The sequence below is a fragment of the Bradysia coprophila genome, chromosome III (genome assembly GCF_014529535.1).
Source record: "Bradysia coprophila strain Holo2 chromosome III, BU_Bcop_v1, whole genome shotgun sequence".
NCBI classification, from domain to species: domain Eukaryota; kingdom Metazoa; phylum Arthropoda; class Insecta; order Diptera; family Sciaridae; genus Bradysia; species Bradysia coprophila.
The window spans coordinates 2,445,643-2,471,771 of record NC_050736.1 but is presented as its reverse complement, the minus strand read 5'-3'; the positions used below and the strand labels follow the sequence as shown (position 1 = coordinate 2,471,771).

Here is a 26,129-nt window from a genome sequence, read left to right as displayed (position 1 = left end):
CATTAATGCGAAAATGAAGTAACCAGAACGAAGATAAATACCTAAATATCAATAATACCACTGTAGTAACCATTTTTTTTCTCCATTTACCATTTACCACAAAAAATGAATTTTTGCTTTCTTTACTTGACAGTTCGCTATCTCAAGGAGTACTTTTTTGTTGAGTGGCAACCATACTTAAGTTAATGCGGTAAATTATTTTGTTTTCTTAAAAGTCATACGACAGTCCTAAAAGTTTGTTCCAATTAACTGTTAATCCGAACTTTGACAACAGGAAACGACTTCATTCAAAACAGACGTATCTTCTTCTCTCAGTGAAGGGAATCATCAATGATCAATTACCAATAATTATCAATTATCAACATAGTAAATGGAATAGCTTCCGACCTTAATCTCGGGAATTCCATTCCTCGTCGATTAAAAGAAATTTTATTAAAATCAGTTAAGAATTATTACTCAAGTTATCGTCATGACAAAAAAAATGGTTACAAACAATTACGTTTTTGATAACATTTCATACAATATCGCCACAACACATTAAATTATCATAAATTATCACAAAATCAATTATCAGCGGTATAATATCATGTATTATCAAGTATCAACAGAGTAAAATCCTGTTTTCTGGAATAGTTTCCAGAACCTTATATCCCGACATAGCCCACCTTCTAAAAAAAATCATCAAAATCGGTTAAGAATTACTCAAGTTATCGTGATGACAAAAAAAAATGGCTACAAACAATTAAGGTTTTGATAATTTTTCATACACTGTACTGTAAACTGTTACCAACATTTTAGGGTATTTTCTGGCGTAAGACCCTTGACTTCAGTCAAGGGAACAATATTATTATCAGATACTTATTTTTCTGAAATAGTTTCCAGAACCTTATACATTGCCCATCCTCGAACTTAACCTCAGAAATCCCATTCTTCTACGTTTTTAAAAACATTTTATATAATATCACCACAACACATTAAATTATCATTAAATTATCATTATCACAATAGCAATTATCAGCACTGTATTATCAATTACAATTATCAATAAAATCATGTTTTTCTGGAATAGTTTCCAGAACCTTATCCCGACATGGCTCATCTTCGAACTTAACCTCAGGAATTTCATTCCTCGTCGATTAAAAAAAATATCATCCAAATCGGTTAAGAATTACTCAAGTTATCGTCGTGACAAAAAAAAATTATTTCAAACAATTAAAGTTTTGATAATTTTTCATACACTGTATGGTTACTAACATTTTAGGGTATTTTCTGGCATAAGACCCTTGACTTTCAGTCAAGGGAATAATTTCAAATAAAATTTGAAAGCAGAAAACTACGTAGTATTTGGTGAATGAATTTGTCAGAAATTGTCCTTAATGTGCATCCTCGAATAGATGGAAGGACCATATCAGTGGTAATAGTTGTAGTAAGATATTTAGTACGCTAACAGTGATCCAAATATTACAGACCACCTAAATTGAATTTCGGTAGAATCTTACGGTAGAACCTTGCAAGCCCCCAACGTGAGCTAACACCCGAGCAATAGTCTACTTTGTGGGCCTATATTTGCGAGAAACAGACATCCCCTGTAAAAAGGCCGCAGTCGTACTTTAGCTATTTTAGCCTTTCATGCGCTTTTGCACGGTAAATCAATTTTATTGTATTCGTTTGTGTTGACGATTGGGAACACATACTTCGCATTCGGCTCTGGATAGCTCTCCTTTCTTCAAAACAACAATTGGGAAGCAGGTACACAATGCATCGTCAATGTCTGTTAATAATCCATGAGCAACGTTTGAGACTTTCTGATTTTCACAATTGAATGCTCCTTATCAGTGAAATGTGGTGGTCTTAGCATAAGAAACGGCACTAGCCTAGTTTCTTATGCTCATGCCATTCCTTTTCCGATTTGGTGCGACGGATTTTACCGTACTTCATTCAGCCGCCGATTACGGGAAAGGAAGTCTTGGAGGGTCCGTTGTGTACATTTCGTTTTCGATATCATTGGGATGAAACCATGTGTGCAGTATTGACGATCAACTTCTGGAGAACAGTTCGGCGGAAGTGGAGAAGGCAAGACTGTTGGCAAACACAGCATAAGCCTCCAGTTCATGGCTAAACGTTCTTTCATGTTCGTCATTGCTCACCTTGCTAGACGCTAAAACATTTCGGATTGCTGCTTGCTTACGTTCTAAATTGCCAGTTTGTCATTCTCATACATGCGTGTGTGGAATGCTGGTGGACAAGATGTGGTCGTCATGGGCTGGCCTGCAAATAGAGCTATGAAAAGGACATTCGTAACCTGTGACTGGCCAGCGCTTCGTGAATGCAGCAGATCGGATGTAGACCAGACCGAAAGTCCTAAAGACTTGAAACTTGGCATACCGACTAGTTGGTCTCAAGGCTGTCGAAAACGAAAGTCATAACAAACGTTGACGATAACATAGACAAAATTGGTCCAATTGTCATTGAACGAGTCGACAGTTATTTTTATACCTACGTCATAAACTGAAATTGGATCTGGACAACCGAACTGCAGAAATTCATAGTCAAACGTAGAATTGATCTTGCATGTTTAGGGTTCGGGAAACTCAAACTAATTTTCAAAAGCAAGTTGAACAATAGTATGAAACGTAGAGTGTTTCACACGCAAGCAAAAGTCGTTGGTGTCATGGAAAGAGTAGCATCTTTAACGTGGAGCTGGGCAGGACATATTGTAAGAAGTACAAATGAACGTTGGAACAAAACCATCTTAAACTGGAGACCATTTACAACGAGACCTAGAGGCAGACCACCAGAACGGTGGACAAATGGAATTAAGAGAATAGCACAAATTGGCAACAAGTGGCAGTGGATCGTTTGGAATGGAAGGAAATCGGGGAGGCATATTTAGTCATAAAATTTAAGTAGACCCGGGTATTGCACTAGTTAACTAAGAAACAACGTATACCGTTTAGTACAATTATATAATCGAAATGTCAATCTCGAAAACAATACAAACGACCTTCCATGCAGAACAATATACAGATTGCATGAGAGATATTTCTTCTATACTTGTTGATTTCCAGGTGGTCCCAGTTAATCAGTTAGTACCCCCTTGTTGTATAGTTAATCTTTCTAATGATAAGTCAATGTTGAAACCTTTTTATCAATAATTTGTTAAGTACTCTCTTATACAACAATTGATTGTAGCTTCCTATATAAGAAAAGAAGATGCCTTTCTGACTGTATTAATTTGCTGAAGTCAGAGAATTAAACAACATGAACAAACTAATTGTTTTAACTGTACTCGTCGCTGGAATTGCTCTCGTTGAGCCTCATGGCCATGTCAGCGTTCCCTTAGCCAGAACAAGTGTTTTCCGTGATCCGAGCTTGGGTGGTCAACAGCCCTTCTGGTGGGATGACAACGGTGTTTGGTGTGGAAATGTCCAACAGAATTTGCAATATTCTACTTGTGGACGTTGCGGAGATGCTCCAGGAAATACCCACGCTAATCAAGGTGGCAGATACGACAAGGGAATAATCACCGGTAATTATATGGCTGGAACTGTAAGTATCTACTATAGATATGTGTATTGAATGAAATGACTACAGCGACACCCAATTGACACTTTATTATCCTTAATCAGGTCATCTGGGCCACCGTTCACATGAATGCCAACCACCGTGGGCACATGGAATTTGACCTTTGTCCACAAGTTACTGAGACGAACACTTGCTTCACACGTCTTAATCTAGCTAGTGGAGACAGAGAAATTCGCAGCGGAAATATGATGTGCTCAGGTGGTGACCACCAAAATGGAGATGTAGGTGTACGTATTCAGCTCCCAGCTAATGTCAGATGTAGCAGATGTACTCTTCGTTGGACGTACAGAACTTCATACCCACCAGGTTAGTGTAGCTTCATAAATGGCTTAGCACAAAACTTACCAACTTTTACTCACCAAAACCATTTCCTTAACTCTTTAATCTAGCTCCTGATGCGTGCTTCAACCCCAACCCTGCTCAAACATTCAGAAACTGCGTTGATATTGCTATCCACTAAGTTTGACTCGGCTAATACATATCTTACGAAAAATAAAACATTTTAATCATTGCAACAAGTTTAGTTGTTATTTCTTCAATAGCTAGTATAGTAGTGTTTCGTCAAACCATATTAGACTGAACAGGAACCGAGCTCTGTCTTTTAGAAATCAGTGAAACAAAATAAAATGGAAACTAAAGTGAAAACTCCGTCGCACAAGAGTATTACGTCGATTAAACAACTCGTCACTGACGTCGAAACGCTTGAGATAGAGACTGTCCTGTCGTCTCGTCTTTTCAAGGAATATCGCCAAACTGGTCTTATATCTAGTGAATTCTCTACTCATGGGTTCCCCCGTTTTTTTTTTTTTTTAAATATTTTGTAAAATATAAAATATTTTATCCAACCCTTTATGATCTTCACCAAAAGTGCCCATAACTCTGGCAGCGTTTCTTTCTTTCTTTCTTTCCCCCGGCCCGTTTCTTTCTTGAAGACGCAAACATCGCTCTTATTGCATTTTCCTATTTTCTTCCTTCGATAAACGAATAACTATTTCGCCCAAGTGACGTCTACAAATTTGAAGGAAATCTGATACGACAACTATCTTCAATCATTCCTTAGTCTGATCTTAATGGTTTGTGACCGAATAAATCTGAAAAAAGAAGATTTTAGAAGAAGATTTATGGAAGAACTGAGTACGAGTTTTCCATTGAACATCGATTGAAATTCCACAAATTAAATTCCCGAATATTAGACTAAGCGAACCGATGGAAAAGAGCTTTCATTGACAAAGCTCTTTCGAAGTGATAGCGACTCCAACCTTCTGAATGTTATTGTTATCGAAAATTTATTATTAAGTCAAAGCAGTTTTACAACGTGCCGATTACACGTCGAAATTTAGTCATTTGTATCTGTACCTGTTTTGGACGATTGATTTTAGGCAATTTCGCGGATTGTAGGCCGAACGAAGTGAGGTCTACAAGCGAAAGTGCCTTAAGTCAACCGTCCCAAACAGGTGCACATGTGAGTTTTCATGCAGAGGGCCGGAAACCCGAGAAAATTCGAAAAATTGCCCTCATTTTCGGCCCCGAAGCATGAAATGGTTATTTGGATCACAAGGGACGAAAGTAAAAAAATTCAACCGTGTGCGAAGTTTGCAGCCCGTGGCCGAAGGCCAGGGCGGCAATCGCACAGGTTTAATTTTTTTACGTCGTGCCATGTGATCCACACAACTTTTCATTACAACAACTACGAAAATTGTAATTTGAGCTTCCTTATAATGTTTCAACTGATGAAATTTATCGAAATAAGCTGAAATATGCGGGGGTAAAAGAAAAATTTATAAATTATTGGCAACGTTCTTTTCTATCACAACAATCACAGTGATCACAACGACACCAGACGGAACACATGTTGTTGCTGTCATTTACTTTCGCATCCTCGTTTGAGGGGCGAAAGTACTTTTTCATGCTTCGGGGCCGAAAATGAGGGCAATTTTTCGAATTTTCTCGGGTTTCCGGCCCTCTGCATGAAAACTCACATGTGCACCTGTTTGGGACGGTTGATTTAAGGCACTTTCGCTTGTAAGCCTCACTTCGTTCGGCCAACAATCCGCGAAATTGCCTTAAATCAATCGTCCAAAACAGGTACACAAATGACTATTGCTCCTCTGTTGAAAGTATTTTCGCACCTCTTGTGATGTCGTGGCTAACTGAGAGTTGAATTTTTATACTTTCGCATCTCATTCGGGAAGCGAAAATTACAACTTTCGTAGTTGGTGTAATGAAAAATAATTTTGAAAATGGTTATTTGTGTACCTGTTTTGGACGATTGATTTTAGGCAATTTCGCGGATTGTAGGCCGAACGAAGTGAGGCTTACAAGCGAAAGTGCCTTAAATCAACCGTCCCAAACAGGTGCACATGTAAGTTTTCATGCAGAGGGTCGGAAACACGAGAAAATTCGAAAAATTGCCCTCATTTTCGGCCCCGAAGCATGAAAATGATACTTTCGCCCCGCATATGAGGGGCGAAAGTAAAAAAATGCATCCCACGGGGAGAAAGTACTTAACGAAGAGCGAACGCAACTGAACGAACAGCGAAAGTGACTGACGTCACAGAAAATGAGAGAAATGAGTCGAGTTGTCAACAAAATCCGCTCATATTATGCAGAATACTTTGATCAAAATTGTAAAACACTGTGCGCCAGTGTTCTTATTGAAATTAGCATACAAAGTTGATACTTTTTGTTACTGAATGATTTGGTATCAAAAAAAATAGTATGAACGACTCGGGGCAAAAGTAAAAAAATTCAACCTGTGCGATTGAGGCCCTTGCCTTCGGCGCGGGCTCCAACTCTCGCACACGGTTGAATTTTTTTACTTTTGCCCCTTGTCATTCAATGTACTATTATTTGGTGAATAATTTGGATGTAACTAAATATTGCAATGGAAAACTTAGAATTTTTCTTTTGTCACACGCACAGCATTCACCTGCCAACAACAGGGAGTGTTCAAAAACACCGCCACCAATGACTGTATGTCATTCGTCATATGTAACTCCGATTTGGTGTCTTTAGTGCTGAATTGTCCTTCTTTGTTACGAGAATTATTTTTTTATTATAAACTCGAGCAGAATTTTAAAATTAGTTAAATTTCATAGTCAATGTTTGATATCAATGTTCATCGTCGGGGACTGTACACATTGTATACAGAGAAATAAGCATGCTATACAACTCTGTCGTAACACAATTTTCGTGATGCTGAAAATGTTGTTGGGTGGCAATCTTCAAATCTGTTGCCATGCAACACTCTTGAGAACCATCCGAGCGTTATTCAAATAGTTAAAAAACATTTTTTATTGGATTTTCGTAGACAAACTCTTGAGCGCACGTTATTTATGTTGAAAATGAAAATTAAATCACATTTTTAAATTTATTGCTAATAAAAAGGTAATTTTTGTTTAGGAAACTTTACATTGGGGAAATTGAAGTTGAAGATTTCTTTTGTAATTACAAGTAGTTGGGAAATCAAATTAAAAATTAATAAATAGTAAAGTGGGTGGAGGGGGTTGATAAGTGATCCACAACAGCGAGCAGCATTTTTGTTCAGAGAAAAATTACTTATTTTTTGAGAGATGTTGAATTGCTTTTACATCGGTAAAGTTTGCGTAGAATATTTTGCAAAGATCAATTAATTGAAAAATTGTTTCTTAATTAAATAAAAGAATCGTCAAACCAAGTGGCGAAGACATTCTTCAAATCAATCATTCTTTTCATATTCGTTTCACCGTGTGGTGATACACTTTTCCAAATGAATAAGAATGTAGGAGATCATGTTGTCTACTTATACAGAAACGATTTCACTCTAAACTCAGAAGTTTTGAAATGGTTATTCGAGGTCGGATTGTCACGCTCAACAACAATTACACGTCTAGTGCTGAAAAAGGGATTCATCACTCGGTTCAGTAGTATAACAGTATCACAATCCTTGTGCGTTTTCTCTAAACACAGCACCAAATCGTACGCAAAAGTTGCTGTCACGGTGCTATTATGGCAAGCTTGAGCAGTTTCGGGAGCGATTAGCGTCTTAATAATTTTAGAGATCTCACCAATCATGTGGACTGTCAATAGAAATATACCCATCATTTGTGTCATATGGAACCAAAAGGCCGTTCGAAAAAAACTGGAAAAGACCTTTTTTCATATAAAAATGCAAAAAAGTCCTTCGGGAATCGCCCGAATTCCCAGTCCAGCACTAGACTCATATTTGTAAAAAAAATCAAAAGTTAAACATTTTTATACAAAAATTCAGAATGCCCATCGTGAATTGCCTGAATTCACAGTATCGCCAGTCCAGGTAGCCAGGTGTGACCGCCTGACAATCTCTTCCATTGATTTATTTTAAAGCACACGAGCAATTTTCCATTGATGGGATCGACAATTATGCTGCGTTTTTCATTGTAATTCGATATTCACCACAGGCTAAGCAATGGAAAACGCAGCATAATTGTCGACCTAGATTCCCTCTTTTGAACGATACCACTCGTTTCTCAAAATTGGTATTTTAGTCACAATACTTTCAAAGTGGTTACATGATTTCCTTAGTTCTTTCAACGTTTTTTTAATTTAAATTATGATTATGATGCAGCACGGAATGAACAACGATTCCTTTCATATTGTTGGGGAGTTAGAAATGTTTAATGAATTTATGATACACTCGGCGAAGTTATTTCGGAATGTCATTCTGTTTATATGTCTTTTGGTTCAAACTTTTCCACAAAATTCAAATAATAACAAACATAAATTTTCATTTCTTCTCGAAATGAGTAATAATATATATCCGGAACGTCCATGTCGTTGACCAAAAATATTCCAATGTATACAGCTAAATATGTTTACAAACAAGATTTATGGTTTAATGTCTTTAACAATTTGCCTTTTCTAAGTAAAAGCTTTCCGTCTATACGTTCTAGTGTATATATTATGGATCTGTATGTGAAAGAAGAAAAAATCGTATAACAGTATATCATCCTTTTTATTCATTTTCTTCGAACCGCACATATAGACACAACACATTGGACAATATTCGACGTCAATATTTATGTGTACCGAGCGAATTTCAGTAAGAGGAAAAAGTGGAAAAGTGTAGATATATGTTGTATCCTCACTATATATATGATATAGAAAAGTTTTTTCTTCCTTTTTTTCTATTTTCTTTCTTCTTGCTGGCTGATAAATAGCTCTATTAAATCAGTAATGTGATGTCGTAAATTTGAAAAACATAATTTTATTACTCATTTTATATGAGGTTTTATTGAAATAATTGGTGGATATCGATGATAATGTTTGCTTTAACAGTACTTTGTAATAATTAGGTGCCGATACACTGTCTCAACGTCGACAGAAGGACATTGTAACAATGGTAACCAATTGTTGTTGGAAACAGTTGATAAATGAAAGCTTAAAGTTGGGTAGTTATTTTTTCATAAAATGCAAGCGGGTCACGATAAAATGATCAAATCTGTGCCTTCGCTCGTTTAAGATATTGCCTGATGTTTGGTACGAAATCTTCAATTTCATTTGTTTCAATTTGGTTTGTTTCCAATTGGGATGCAAAATTGAGTACTATTTTGTATGAAATGGTTTTTTACAGTGTTTTACAGTTATATGACACACTGCACTGTCAGGTTTCAGTACCCTATTTAGAGGACCACTCATGCTTGAAGTGTGTTGGTTGTAGCTCAATTTCAAAACGAATTTTTATACTACATCAGTCAATGGTAACGAATTAAATCACAATAATAACTCACTTTTTTCGTGACCCCTAAAAGAAGGAAATTTGGGTATAGTATGGCCATCAGATTCCTTGCAGCCAAAGACAATACAGACCAAAGCTCATCACTTATTTCTATCGTAGTCGTACAAAACAGGTCGCAGCTTCTGTTAAAAGTCAAATTATGGTCACTGATCAGTCTATTTTTACTCATTGTTCCATCTCAGCTCAACATATGCATGCATTGCAATTCTCATGGGTGCTTACAGTATTAGGAAATTTAAATAATGACCGGGAAAGGAAATAAATGAAATTGAAATTGAAAGGAACAAAGGGTGACTGGATCTGTGTTTCGGGATCATTAATTTGATCACCCTGATAAATCTATAAAAGTATTAGAAATGAATTGTATTCATGGTAGTTTCTAATAATATCTTAGATCATCTTCAATTGGGTCAAAATTTATATATGAAGAAACGCTATCAGGCCAATTAAGGAGGGAATAGTGCATCCTTGAAGAAAGAGGGAAATGATATTTTCGTAAACCGTTCGCAGCAGGGCCTATTTTTCAGATTTTCTAATGAATTTTAAAGAATTTGGATGAATTTGATGAATTTTAATGAATTTTAATGAATTTAATGAATTTTGATGAATTTTAATGAATTTTAATGAATTTTCAAGAATTGTGATCACAGAGCTATATGTGAAAGTACTTCCAGGATTTCTCATTAATTACAAAATAAAATAAATAACTAAATTCTACGTTAGTTACAACTCGTTTACGACCCGTAAATAAAGATTCAATCTGTTTCCGAGCATCATCGGATCTCTAGACGTTCACACATTTGCTTAAATATTTTCTAGCCTTTAAAATCAAATGTAACTTTTCATCACCATGTTACCAAAAGAATTTGTACTTAGAGCTATCTTTGATTGATCTGTTAGTTGAAATCGTGAGTCGTATATTGTGCCGGAATGGCTACCAAAAGGCGCATCGGGCGGATTGGCTGAAAAAGGCTCAGAAAGGCGCATAAATAAACTTTATTGGTCTGAGGAGCGCCAAAAAGCAAAAGGCGCATCGGGTATCGCCCAGTATGGCCAGTCCAGGCCTGGTCGTATAGTTCAGATGAGGCTATTGTATACGTTCTAAGCGGAAACTACTTTATGCGGAAATGGTTGACGTGCTTTATGTCTGTATTCAAAAACCGCGTAAATACAATTTCATTATGTTATATTTTACAGAAATCTCGATTTCCACTGATAATAGACAGTTTGCGCGAATGACGTATAATTTATAAGTCAACTTATAAGTTGGAAATTACAAGTGAACTTCCAGAACTTCTCGTATGAAGATGTGACTTATAATTTCTACCTTATAAGTTGACTTATAAATTATTTGTCATTTGCGCAAACTGTCTAATGGGAGATTAAAGATTTGATAAGTTTTTTTAATTAAATTTGACGTAAAACTCAATTTTGTAATAAAAACTGTTCATTTTAGAGGCGTTCCGTAGAACAATTTTTTGCTTAGAATAATGTTCTGCTTCGAATTTTTCATAATTCCTCATTACACTTTGACGTAAAAAGTAGAAATTATAAGCTATAAATAAGTCATACGATTTTACGTATTCCACGTCGCTTGCGAATAGTATCTTTATCATTGCGGAAAACACCGTTGCTATTCTTAATCATATAAGAAAGACGAACGTGAAAGCCTATATTTTTAGAGTACAGCTCTAACTACTTAAAAAGCTTGAATTTGAAAAAAATTGTTACTGATAAACCTATAAATAATTAAAATCGATACATTGTAAACGAAATACATTCAAAAAAATTAAGTCTAGTGTTTCCAGGCCGAGCAAAGCTCACTTTAGCCCTGCGTGGATAATTTTTTGTTAAACTTTTTATTTTCCAACAAATTTGAAACGGAAACGAATTTTAATGAAGCTTAAAGAAATTTAATGAATTTTAATGAAAATCAATGAATTTAATGAATTTTCATGAATTTTAATGAATTTCATGAATTTTCATGAATTTTCAAGAATTTTAATGAATTTCTTGAATTTTCAAGAATTTGATGAATTTAATGAATTAAAAATAGGCCCTGGTTCGCAGTGTTCTTCAAAGCAAATTGAAGATGAAAAGCCAGTTCTATCAATTCCATCGCGTATCTTTTAATTTCATTTTGATGGGTTCGGGTCATACTACTATTGCAACCATGTCGTTCCATTTTCAATTATTTTTTTAAGAATGTAAAAAAGCACAAATTAGAAGTCAACATCAACGACAGATTCTCCTTTGGCATTTTTAGTGAGACCCCGCATTCATAGAATTTAATTAATTTCACGAAATAGAGGACGAATAGCATTTCCCTATAGCAGACAACGAAAATCAACGAAAAATCTCAAATAAACAATTTTTAAATTTGAAATTGAAATTCAATTATCCTGCCAGCTTTCTGTCTCGATGTATTATACATATTGAGTTTGACTACTAACAGCACATAATAATGTGTGACATACAACGATATGTGTATATTGTATATGTACAGAAAATTAATGCCTTATTTGTTTTAAATTGCTTTTCAATGATGTCACTCTGATATATTATTCAATAAATTGTATGGAAATACGATACGTAGACGATATATTATGAAATAGAATATTAAGTAAAAACATTTCTATATTTCACATCAGTACAAAACCTCTACACTTCGTATGGCATTATAGACACATATACGTATACATGTATGATGCATAAACAGAACAAATTATATATCCCATTACGGGTGTACGATGTCGTCTCGACTGGAAACACAATGAATGGAAATATTGTTACAATATGAAGGTGCTTGTGAAATGTGTATAGTTGCATTTTATTGAATTAAGGAAGGATTTATGGTCGGTAACGTGGAGAGAAATAATAATTTAAAGTTGTTACTGTCCGGATGTTGGTCACAACATTTTTTTGTTTTGTTTCAGTCAAAAGACACTTTGATCTGACCAATTTCCATAACTAACAACGATGTAACTATTTTTTCATCATGCATGCATGGATGGTGGCTGTGTATATTATTGTTGAAGCTGCTAATTCGCCACCGGCGATTTTTCAACAAAAACTTATTTTTTCTAACAAAAGTGATTTTTTTTTAGTACAGTGAACAACATCTCAAATGTCTCACTGTCAAATTTTTCTGCGAATTTTATTGTGTCATTGCAAATTCACAATGACATTCTCTGAAAAAAATGACAGTGAGACATTTGAGATGTCGTTCACTGTATAGAGAACGGAACAAACAACATCTGTTCCACGTAAACAGATAGATTCTTCATTCTACATGACTGAATTTACTTAACTGTATTGCGTCCATATATTTCCAATTGTTTGAATTTACCTAGAAGTCGATTGTCAATTACCCTAATGTAAAATGCCAATTACACTGTCATTTCCCCTAATTTACTTCCTAATTTAACCACTTTGCCGATGATTTGGTCTACTTCATCAAAAATTTGATTTGTTTTACCTACTTTTCGATCCAATTTACTTACCATTTTTGTATCAATTTTTGATTAATCTGAAATCTGTTTGATATAAAGGAAATAAAACCTCACGTTTCCACCTCTTTTTCGTAATATTAACTATTTACCCTGCCCTTAGTGTTGAGCGCGAACATTGCCAGCAATCTAAAAATCATTATAATGCGAATGGAGCATACCCTGCACCCTGGGGTGTCAATCGATAGTAGAATAATCTACGGATCATAAATCACAATTTTCCGGTAAAAAAATCGAATTTTGCAAAAGTTTATCGTGGATTATTTTATTACATCATGCCTACCATTCCCAGGCAATCTCTTTTCAAAGCCTATCACCTCAAATGTTAGTCGCTGTTATCAAGGCAACATTTTTTAAAATTTAAAGCGCCCAAAATATTGCATAAAAAACAATTTTAATTTCGGGCACACATTTCCGATATGCCCGAAAACATTGGATAAAAAAAGATTACGGATTAGGGATTATGGATCTATGTCAAAACCGTGACTGAAAGTTCACTGTGTATAACTCATCCATCGACATATTTCACAGAAATTTTTTTATTAAAATTTTCTACACGTTTACCTATCATCATAACAATTTTGACATAATTTAAATAAATTGTCTAGCTGCTGTTTGTTGTTTACTTCACAAGTCACATCTCACAGATAAGCTGTATATGGTGTCTCGTCGACGAACTAAAAATTCGAATGGAGCTTCCACATTTCCACTTTCGTGTTCATAAAATATCTTTGTTTCTTTTTTTTTCGCCTGTGTATGTTCATAAACCGAGGGAAGCTAGTTTAACATTATGCTGTGTATACCATCTAACAATCACAGCAGAAAAATGTATTGCAAAATGCTCACCATATTTTCAGATGAAAAAATATCTTCCTCCTCTTATCGAGCACATTCCACTTCGTGTGGCTCAACATTTTTTCACATTATACCCAGCGTGTCTTATGTGTGTGTGTGCTTATGTAAAAAATTTCGTGAAACATTTGCCTGTTTTCACACATAATAATAAGTTTAGAAGTTTATGTAAGCTTTTCACTGTGGTAAAAATGGGAATAGAAAATCGACAACTTTGTTGAACAAAAAAAAAACTTTTCTCTTCTTCCAAAGCGAGAACGAGTAGCTGTTTTGATTTGTATGTATCTCTATATCGTGGAGATGATGGTCGCTTCTACTTTGTTTATAAATATTCATATTTTTTTGTTATTCAAAGCAAGTTCAACTCACCCTGAACAAACACATCGAGGGTAGCTGAAAGTTTTATGCTGTATGTAGTTAGAATGACAATTCAAAATATATTTTAAGTTTGCACAATGGTTTGCAAAACGTTTAAAGAAAGTTTATGTTTAATACCGGTGAGAATAAAACAACCCCTTGATTTTTGTACGTTTTTACGAATAGTAGAAGCAAAATAAAACTTCTAACTTATTTTCAACAGTATTAACTGCTAATAGGAATAGCAACAAGTGGTAAATGGAAACTGCTTAGCCTCTTACTCTAACTTTTCTCTCAGTTCTCTTTATACTTATGTCAATATATTATAAATATAAATCTAGATTCTTGAAAATTACATTGGACTTTAGTTTCGTTACACAGATGGAATTATAACTTCATTAGATTACACATACATTACATTGTACAATAAGAAATCGCCAGGTACAACGCTATTTTTATCGTTAATTTTTTGGTATATTGACATAACGTTAAAAGAACGATTATATTGTAACGTTACTAACCAAAAATTTAAAGTAACAGTTTAAAGTGCCTCGTAACGGTACCGAGGTTGTCCATTCTTCATGAAAATTTCGACGACAGCTCGTAACGTTATTTGTACTTGTAACTCCATGTAAAAACTACGGTATCAACATACTGGACATTTTTTAAGGCGAGTACACCGTTCCTGAAAAATCGTTGAAAAATGACTGAAAATGGCATACAGTCCACTGGCTGAAAAATATTTGAAAGATGTGCGCAATATTTGTATACCATTGCCAATGGTCCATTGGAATATAAATTGGTTACTGTGGACGGTAATTCCACATATTTTTCATACATTTTTCAGCCAGTGGACCGTATCCTATTTTTCAGTCATTTTTCAACAATTTTTCAAGACCTGTTTACTAATTTTCAGAAGTAGAGAACGTTGCAGAGATGGTGTAACTAAATAGCCTCAATACGAACAACACACACTCTACGGATAATAGCGGCAGAGTCAAAATGACCCAAAATTATATCGGCTAAATTTAAAGTTTTTGGACAAAATGATCTATGGACGACTTGTACATTATCAAAAATAAGGGGCACCTTCCATACATCACTTTTCGATTGGACCACAGGTACCACCCGGAACCACCTGGAACCACTTGCAAAAATCAAGCAAAATTTCGACTCTGCCGCTATTATCCGTAGAGTGTGTGTTGTCTGTATTGAGGCTATTTAGGTGTAACGTACAAGCATGAATTGTAACGAAAAGTCAAACAAATTTTAACAACTACGTTACAACTTGGAATTTTTTGTACAAAATTAAAACGTTAAGGATCCTTGGTTTCAAACTGCAATAGCCAGAACTCCTCGTTGATTTTTATTGTCACTGTCGACAACAGATGACATAGACGCCAGTAAAATGTCACCAAAAATGCGAAATTTGCATATTTTTTCGTTTTAAATAAATTCTTCCCAAATAGAGGTGTGCGCCGGCTTTGAAAACGTCGGCGGCGGTGCGCCGAGTGTTGAGAAGTCGGCGGCGGTGCGCCGAAAGGAAATTAGAGTCGGCGGCGGCGGCGTTTTCGGCGCGCCGAAATCTTTAATATTTATTCTTAACATTTAAATTTTAGTTTTTTTCTAATCTAATATCAATTCATTAAAAATGTCGGGGAAACTGGAAATACTTTTTAGTTAATTAACTAATGTTTGACGTACAATGGAAACTCGAAACGTTTACAGGATTTTTAATTGACTTTCTTAAAAGGCGCCTAAGACCTGGAAGGGTCAAAGTCTCGATACCGACTAATGAAAGATTTGTACCACAAAGGCTTGCAAAACATTCTTTAAATCGGGTTTTCATTGTGAGGCCATAATAGGACATTTTTGTACAGAAACAGAAAAATATGCTAGACGTCAAGATCTACATTTTTCTCTATTCTCCACGGTGAAAAATCGATTTGAAGAATGGATTGGCCAGAAATATGTCACTAAGTCTTACGAAAATTCAATTCAATTTTTAGTGTTAATCGATTATTGCGCTGTATCAACATTTCTAAAAATTCCTTCGAGTGAGAGTGGTTGATATCTAGTGCGAGATAATTTCATTAAAAACGTTTGTGTTTTTCTCCAATGTGTATACCTTCGAAACGTATTTATCGAGGGGTATATAAATAATGGTGGTACAACTCAAAATTCAAAATTATTTAGTGGAATTTACAAAATGTTTGGTAGAGATTATGTCTAGTTCAATGACATAAAATTATTAAATCATTGATCTAGTTGTTATTTTATCACGTTATTTTGAAGCTTCAGATTTGAACTAGAACCTAGAAATTTCATTGTTTAATAACCAAATAGAGTTTCTGACATGGCCTGAAAACCTATCTGAAATCTTAAATTTTTGAAAGGACAACTAATCGACAAATCTTTAAACAGAAAGAGGAATTTTATGTCTTCAAGACATTGCCTAGTGTCGTTTGTACGGAGCATATAAAAGGAATATTTTTGTAAAAAATTGATTAATATGTAATATTTCGGCGCGTCGAAAAAGGAATCGGCGGCGGCGGCGGCGGCGGCGTTGGTCGATTTTTCTCGGCGGCGGCGTTTGTCGGCGTGAGCCAAAAATCGGCGGCGCGCCGGCGTAAAATCGGCGGTGCACACCTCTATTCCCAAACTGGATATCACAATTCACTTAAAACGTGAAACAAAATGGGAAAGGAAAGACCAAAAACCTCTGTTAGATACTTGATGACTACTCTTTTCACATATTAGGATGCAAGGATGCACCACCCCTGGTTTGATGATTACGAACAGTTCAAGCAAAAAAAATGGAACTTTATTTGACTGATTAAGATAATGTCTTTTCGTACTTCAAGAATACGACCTCTAGACTCAAAAATGGTGTATACATTAGTGTGCACGATACACACCACTTTTGAAACTCCAAATACACAAGGAGTCTAAAATACACTTTCAAAATAGGCGCTGGAATATGAGGCAATTGTAGAGATTTTAATTTAATATCAAGTGATGGTTACATGTTTGCCGAGAGTACAATGACTCTTCTTCCAACATAGTTTGACATGTCCCTCTAATCAAGTTAAAATCATGAAATCCAAGTTTCCAATTCTGAAAGACCTATATTGACCTACAAAATTGTGACTTATTGGACGTATTATGCATCATTTTGAACATGTTTTAACTAATCAGTCAATTAGTTTTAAGAAGATTATGTAATAGTTTTAGGATCACTGAAAGTACTCTAGGCAAGCTATAATACTTATAAATAAATCACAATCTCCAGTTGCTATATATGTTTCGCCCAAAAAGTTTTTGGGAGTCAAAGTTTAACATATTTAATGTAATATGCCACTATGAGTCTCAGGCTGACAAGAAAACTTTCCAAAAATTATTTCGTTTCTTTTCCTGCCATATAATCTTTTATGAGTTGTGATGTATAGCTTTTACCGGCTTTTACTTGTTAGAGTCAATCAATTTTGTTTCCTGTTTTCGCCATGAAAAAAGGTAAAACTTCGGGACAGAAAACATACTTTTCTCAACTTTTTTGAGGTTTTCTTTGTATTCCATATTTTTTTCCTTGCATATTATTAAATAATTTTTCACGAATAGCCCGACCCTTCATATTTCTTCTGACAATTTTAATGCCGGAACCAGAACATTTGCAGGCAAATTTTATATACTTATACCCCAACAATTTATCGTGTGTGTTCAAAGCGACATTCGATATTGATAGTAAATTGCTTTTTCATTGATTACCCACCACTCCCCATTTTTTTTCTTCTTCTTCACTGTACTTTTTGTTCATATCATACCGTGTGTCCCTTCAGCAACATAAATGCTCGATATATAGCTATAAAATACATTTTATTGGTTATTTCACCACCACACTCCATTTATTTTCATTTAATAACGAACATGTATACCAGGGATATTATTTTTTTCCTCTCTCAAAGGCAGACTCAGTATTATTATTATTAGAAATTTATATTTAGAGACGGAGATGGACACGGACACAAAAGGTAACAGATGAATGGAATGACATGGATTATTGACAGTGAAATCCCATTTTAATGCGATTTTATTTTCAATCAGTTCTTATTCAAGCTCAAGTTCATTAAACTGATTCATTTCTTTTTACTAATGTGTGTGGAATACTGTTCCATTATAGTCATGAGGCTTAGCATATATATTTTTATAAGGAATAATTCTAGCGCTTCGTTTAAGTCCGTTTAATAAAATCATTCGTGTAAGGAAGCTTTGGATTATCCCTATGATTGATTTATATTACCGACGATATTTTTAAGATTTTTCAAATATCAGATTCAGACACTTTGGATTCTTAATTTGTATTTGTGGTTAATAGGCAATTATATATGTGTATAGACGATAGATTTTTGGGATCATTGATAAATTACGTACAGTCAGAGGCAGTGAAATTTCAGCATTAATTTGATTCAGCTGTTTTTCAGCAGGAGTCATTAAGTCGATGACATGGCTAAAAAGCATTTGTTACCCGTTTTTCACTTGCTGTTTCGCTGCATGCAAAATTGACTAGATTCGATCATCAAAAACAAATATGCACTTTACATGCAAGAGGACCTAAATACGATTTTTATTTAACCTGTCACAAACGGTAAGCGTATTAACACTTTTACTATTCAAACTATTACTTCGTTTGATGGAAGATTTTCAGAGATTGTTTTCAGAAATCCTTTACTTCATTTGTTTTGAACACGCTTTTTGCTATATAAGACTTCATTAGTCAGACCTTGTCGTTTACTATTGCTGTCGTTGTCGATAACCGGTTAAATTACCATTTTTTTTTGTTCTTGTCGCATGTAATGCAATATCAATATGTATACGTCCATCGGGGACGGAAAGTTAACATTTTCATAATTTTTATTTTAGTCTGTGTAAAAGTTCTTTAACTACCTCGTTGGGACGGTTGATTTGAAATGAATCGTACAAACAACTATTATAAACACTCACACTTAAAGGTTTCCACAAATAAATTTTTACAATGCAGGCGAGAAAATAGTCATTTTCTCATCTGCACTGGCACTTCGTTATGAAAAACGTTGTGTGTACCAATGTACCTCGGGAACAAAGTTGGGATTGGAATTTTCTCGGGCGACTTGTAGTCCTTAAAATGCAATTTCTATCTTTTTCTTCCTCGTTGACCAAATAACTGTTTTACTCTTTTATTCATTTTGGTCTATTCCATTCGTTCCACGTGAATTTCATAGAAACATGGTATTGACTGTCTTTACTTCAACTCTAAATGTATGTTTCCCGTTACGTACCTTTTGGTAACAACACGTGGAACTAAAAAAACTGTAGGATGCTAAACACATGAATAGACTAATTGGAATGACTTAAGTAAAAAATTATTCCTTCAGCGTAGGTATCAAGGAAAAGTGGGTTTCCTTACCCACTGGCATCATATCCTATGGTTGATAAAATTCGTAACCTTTCAGATATGGCCGGTCACCTATTAGCGACAAAAATGGCGATAATAAGGTATTGACACTAGTAACTGTATGAACAAAGTGTAATACTAATGAAGTCTTTCCTCTCAACAATTGAAGTAACAGATTTAAAGATTGCAAAGATTGCAAAGTGCAACATTAAAAGATTCTCATACTTCAAAAGCACGTCTAAGTTGACTCAGATATACAAGACCACCATCATCACACCTGCTCCAACAAGGACCTTTTTCAGTAATGTTATATTTCGAACATCATTCAGAGCTTTTCCAAATCCAAATATTATATCAAAAGTGACTACACCTGTCCCATGAACTGTAACCTATAACCGCAAACAATCCGATAACAGTCCGCAAAGTTTGCGTACGCATTTAAAAAGGAATCATGTCATATATATTAAATTAACCTCATTTACCTTCAGGCCCTGTATAAACATAAAGCCAAAGCAAATACAACCGGAACACACACAATTAATGACACCAAACGTTTCACTTTTGTTTGCTCCGAATGAATAAATTTTATAAAGTAGAACGAAAAGAGTTCGTGATTATCTGTAATTCAATATGCAATAACAATAAATATTCAATGCGAGTGCAATCTAAAAATGCTTAATTTTGCACAAATCGTAACGTGCCATCCTTGTATACCAACTGCATTGCAGACTGGAATTTTATTTAAATAATTTATCATACAACAAACAAACCAACATTATGAAATGGACTTGCACACAGCCTAATATTCTGACACCCATTTAATTCATACCGCATTGAATTACATCATTTTTATCTCTCTCCTCTCTCCATTTTTTTTCTGCTGAAAAATGTTTTAATCTAGAATTGCATCTAATCCACCAATTCATAGATTTAATGTATTCACATCCTCTTTTCATAATTTAGCCAGCAAAATGTATTACAACTATCCGCAGAATGAATAAATCAGAAATAGGGAGGGTAAAGTGGAATTAAAGGACGTGAATCATTTTGTATATGAACAGAACATACACCCATTTGTGTAACACCGCATTAATGTAGTTCTAAATGACGAATGCTAATTCTTATTTGGAGGGTTGTTTTCAAATTCATTCATAGAGTGGCAAATAATTTGTGGGTTGGGAATGGTTGACGGTCGGGTCCAAAATTTAAATGGAAATTTTATTGTGTATAATAAACATAAAATCTGTCACTTTCAAGGTTCATTTATTTATTGAAATATGTATCTTATGGTTGTGTTGTGCATTCATACTATTGTTTGCATCGAAATTTGTGGAATGCTCGAATATTTTGCTACGGAATGTGGAACGGCATTAGAAATATTTTTGCGATTTCGAATTCATTCAATGACTACACAATGTCGAAACGGACAAATGATGTTGCTAAGCAGCTCGCCTGAATAGAACATATAAAGTAAGTCTTAAAATAGGAATGGGACATAGGTAAAGTCAGTTTGTGAGTTTCGAAGAATGTGAAATGATTTTCGCTTCAAGAAAACATTGGGGGTAAATCAATTACGACTGAGTATTGCTCAAAAATCGTTTTTCTAAGATCTGATTACAAGTTACTAAACAACTCAATACAATAGTTTGTACAGTCTAGACCACCGGCTTCACGCCTCGAAGTATGCAAAGAGAGAATCTATGATGAAAATTAGGTCTTTGGCTTGACATATGAACACAAATTCATTGTCTTTGGGTTACGTCATACGACTCATTCAGTCAGAGAAATGATAACAGATGGCGTTGCTACCGCCTCACCGAAAAGAAGCGCCATCTGTTGTCATTTCTATGCATTCAGTGTGTCTATAGTTACAGCCACCAAACACACTATAACCTACCAAATTATGGAGCTTGAGTTAACTTTAAACTAGAAAAATTCCATGTGAAATTATCTGACACCAGAATAAACCCGGATCATTTTGGTGGAACGTTAGTACATGGCCACTGAGCTATGCCGTCCGATCAGGTCAAGGAATAGATTCGACAACAGTCCTAACACTTATCGTCTGCGGAAGGTTAACCTTATTTTTGTGTTTAAAATTCGTTATTATCGATATTCGAATATAAAGTTTTTGGTCGACGGGTGGCTTTTGTTTAAATAATTTCGTCGGAATTGCTATCGACAGAAAATGTTCGAAAATAATTCGGTTACACCGCAAGTAATATAGGAATTTTTCCCACTCAACTTAATTTTGAAATATTTCGGTTAATATTGAATGTGTATTTCAAAAGATACTCACTCGAGTTTACATTGTTTGGGATAAACAAACTGATTTTGTCGGAAAATGTTTGGAAAACCACACATTATATGGAGTTTAACAAAAAAGAACTTTTTCAATTATGACATCCTTCCACTGTCATTCCCGAGAAAATACCAAACATCAATTCCCAGAGAATAAAAATAAACTTTTGTGTAAATAAATTGGAAAACTTTGTCTTTGAGTGTAACCGTATATACATAGAATATCTATCGCATTTGGTAGATATTGTTCTGATTACTCTTGTGTGTACGATTCTCCCAAGCTCCATCAAAAAGTGATTCGAATTTTCCGTAAATGTATAATAAGCGATGACTGAACGATGATGTTGACCCGAAACCTAACTCGATTTCACTTCTTTCCCTTTTTTTTATCTCCACAATATGGAATATGCTTTTGTATTAATATATTAAAACCAATTTATGTAAAAGGCTGGTGCCGTCACATGACAAATCCTAAGTAATGATTCACCACCGCAATGAAAAGTTTTTTTTTTTATTTTATTTCGGTAAAAGGTGTAGATATTTGTATGGATAAAAAAAAAATGCTTGTCTGTGGAAAATAGGCAGAGTGTTCAATTTCAGAAAAATATACCTTTACCTTCACATGAAGGTGAGTTAGGCATACGTATAAAACATGTATGAGATACGTCAATAGTATAAATTATATGAAATAATACCAATTGTTCTATGTTATTGTGGTGTGCATATTCATATGTGGCAGGATATATGGTGTCGATAATCACCCCTCCACCGATCGAAAAGCGCACCTTATCTCAAACCACAAATTTTCTTTTCGTATCGATAACAACATTCCCTTCTGCAATCCGGATAGCAGAAAAAAGAATCCGATATCACATACTTGTCGTGGTGTATTGTGTATGGTGTTGTGTTGGAGCTGCACAGTACCATGGATATTGACTTGCCGTACATAGCTTCTACACGTGTTTGCAAAGAAGTTATACTGTAAGAAGGAGAAATATATGGGGACGGAATAAGAGGAAAAACAAGTCGAAAAGCAATCTGAATTTTGATATGAGAAAGATATTGACATTGTAATCTGATATTTTTTTATTTTATTTTTTTTTTCAAAGCGTACAAAGTTGTTCGTTTTAGCACTTGATCAGACATTTTGTAGCAGAGGAGAGCGAGAGGACATAACTGACAATATTGACAATATATAGGGTCACGTGCCCATATACATATTATTTCGAGGATTTCTGTCATTTGATAATGATGTGTGTTTGTTTATGTTTAAAGCGAAATGACATGTGTAAAGTATTTGTGCGGGTTGATGGGGTGGTGTAAATTGATACAACGTACTCAAATATGAAGGGAAATATTGGTAATATCGCAAAGAATGGAAGAACTATTAGTATAATTTTGAAATAATCATGCCGACACTGTTGGCGCAGTGTAGGAGGAATGAGCCCCTAATTGGATTTTTCACTGTATTTTGTTCAATTTCTAAAAAGTTATGAAGTAGTCATACGTTTCGTTAACAGTGCCATTATATTATACACATCCCACCGTTTATGGTGAATTCAAAATAATAATTTTTGCCTGTTTAGCGTTTAAATAGAGTTCCTTTTTACATGGGTGATAAAATATTTTGTCTACTTTTGTATAATGAACATTCACACATTATAAAGCAGTGGAAAGAGATCTTTTACTTTGATAGGCCTGTTGTTTTCCCTACTCATTTCATTTTCTGCTTGTAATGAAGTGGTAAATAATAACTGTTCATTTTACGAACTTTTGAGCGAACCTTTTTTAAGTACCAGGGAGGGACGTGATAGTATTATCAAGTCTACGAATCTGTTGACAACACTCAGTATAACTTTGAATTGTATTTTAGGGGCCATTCACAAATTACGCACGCACCAAATTCGAAATTTCAGACCACCCCTCCCCCCTTGCACGCGAAAATGTATGGAGAAAATTTCAAAAATGTATGAAGCGTACGCTTTTGTCAAACACCCCCTCCCCCCCTTAAGAGCGTGCGTAATTTGTGAATGGCCCCTTACGAGCTTATATCGGTGTGTATGTATATGTTATTTACATGTTACGGAAATAGTGCTTCGTTACTATCAAATATGTCTAATCACGTAAAGCATAGTACGTACGTGGTTCCAAATCTTTATTTTGACGAGTTGGAGTACCGCTATTCACTTCAAGCCGAACTAAAACGTCCCCACTCGTCAAAATAAGAATTTGAAGCGACGGACGTTATGTACTATTCGACAAAGCTACTTTCAGAAAAGTAACAACGTAATAGACTTCGTAGCTTTTGCATTTAATACGAGTTTTAATACCTGATCGATGCCAATTCTACAAGATTGAACACTAGAATATGTAACTAAATTCAATCACTATTCATCGCTGCATTACATTTGACATTCAAGTTCAAAGTCTATTAAATCCATCGCATTTTCCATTATTAAAATTGCAATGTCATAAAACTAACTAATGTAAAATTGCTTTATTTCAGGTCTGGATGCTGAATTGTTTTACGTTCGTGATGGCATCGTTAACAATTACGCTATGATGTTCGTCGTACCAGTGAACGCCAGTATAAACGATTTGGAATTCTCCTGGCAAAGCTTGACGTCGTATTCGGTAATTTAAAGAGTTTAAATGTTCTCTTGAACACTTTAAGTCTAGCTTGCATTTACATTGAAATTAAAATTGAAGAGAAACGACACAAAAGGAAACAATTAAATGGAATGCCATTGAATAGTCATCTGATACCCGCTTAATGTCGTTTGATTTCATTCAGTGTTGTAGTATTAACGGAACACTTAATTCCGGACACCCAAGCTACCGATATAAATCTTAATTAATGTCTTCCTCTTTTATAAAGTAAAAATTAATTGTAAATAACGTCAACATAAAATTGCTCTTTGCTTTGGATCGCTGTTCATTGTAAGTCTCAACGTGTTATTAAATCCGAAATGAAGAACAGCCGCTTAATTGTGCTCTCTCCCAGATCCTTTATATTGCCACAAAGCTCATTAATTAATTGAACACCATTTCAGGTGGCGCAAATATGGTTTTTATTGAAACCATTCTGCGACCGATGTCAACAAAAATCTCCCATGAACATACGTCACGACATTCTATTCATTTTCAGAATGAAATCAAATGAACATAACATAACATACACCACATCCTGTACCACATATTCCACCGTACGTTTGTTATGGTTTCCACCTGAAATACCATAAAATAGAATTAACGGCATAGACCACAGATTTTCTCAAGAAAATTTATAGAATTCAATATCCATATTACATTGGTGTACCATTACACGGAAGAACAAAAACATAGAATGACGGAAAATGTTTGGTATTTTATCACAAACCATATCGTATTTTTGGGCAGATTACGTTTTCTTTTCTTTCGGCAGAGGCGTAGATTCGTAGGGGTTGTTGGGACCGAGTCCCCCAACGAGTCGAAGATTATTTGCCGTGATGGCATTTCTGGTTCTCTAGCAATCCATTATTCTTAAAACAACTACTCCCAATATTCCTAAAATAAGGTTGAAGTTGAAAATCATAAGACTTTCGCCTGTAGAAATTTTTATGATACATTTTAGCGAAGTAAAGGTAGACGCGGCAACTGAAGTTCGCTTTAATTCACCGCTAAACAGAAGAACTCGTACTGTTCATATATTGCAGGATATAAAATGAATCATAAAGACAGGTTTGTTGACTTCCCACCACTCAAAGATATTCTTTCGTATGCAAGAAAAGCTGTAGATGAAAACTTCTCCAATAAAGTGTTTAAGTTCAGATCACACTGACTTTGGAAGCTGTTGCATACACAAATGTTTGTTGCGTTCTTTTTCTGAAAATTTTTGTTTACAACAGCCGTCAACGTCTCACTGTATATTTGCTGGACGTTAACAGGAAATTGGTTTAAAAATTCACTCCCTGCTACTTGTAGTACTGTTGCGACGGATTACTTTGTTCAACAATAATCAATCAATATTAAGTGTTAGCCCCCCATGGCTAAAACTCTAGTCGACGCCCTTGCCCCATTGCAGAATATGAATGGTGAATATACGAACACGAAATGGAAAAGATAGGAAATTGAAAGTTGAATTTCTTTGTGGATATGTTTCATATGTCACGTTAATTTTGAACATAAATACATTTCTGAAATTGAAATTACTTTCCTAGCAGTATTTCAACGGAAAAATGCTGGTGTCAATGCAACTTTCTACGGATGCATTCGAAGCATTGACATCGATTACGGACTTTATGAAAAATAAATCTTTTCAAGTATTTTCTGAGTTTTGAGTTCGAGAATGTTTCCATTTCTG

General features: G+C 34.9%; 2 protein-coding genes across 2 annotated transcripts in view; both read left to right on the top strand.

Moving 5' to 3' along the window:
- LOC119076354 (tyrosine-protein kinase Dnt) overlaps positions 1–26,129 on the top strand; it is a 52,350-nt gene that overhangs the window by 8,936 nt on the left and 17,285 nt on the right. Inside the window, exon 2 of the mRNA XM_037183054.1 lies at positions 24,294–24,421. Coding sequence (XP_037038949.1) covers positions 24,294–24,421 — 128 coding nt within the window. The remainder of the gene's footprint in view (positions 1–24,293; positions 24,422–26,129) is intronic.
- On the top strand, positions 3,221–4,103 carry LOC119077845. The gene is made up of 3 exons (XM_037185169.1): positions 3,221–3,549; positions 3,630–3,891; positions 3,975–4,103. The coding sequence occupies exons 1-3, from the start codon at positions 3,262–3,264 to the stop codon at positions 4,043–4,045; spliced, it is 621 nt and encodes a 206-aa protein (XP_037041064.1). The 5' UTR covers positions 3,221–3,261; the 3' UTR covers positions 4,046–4,103.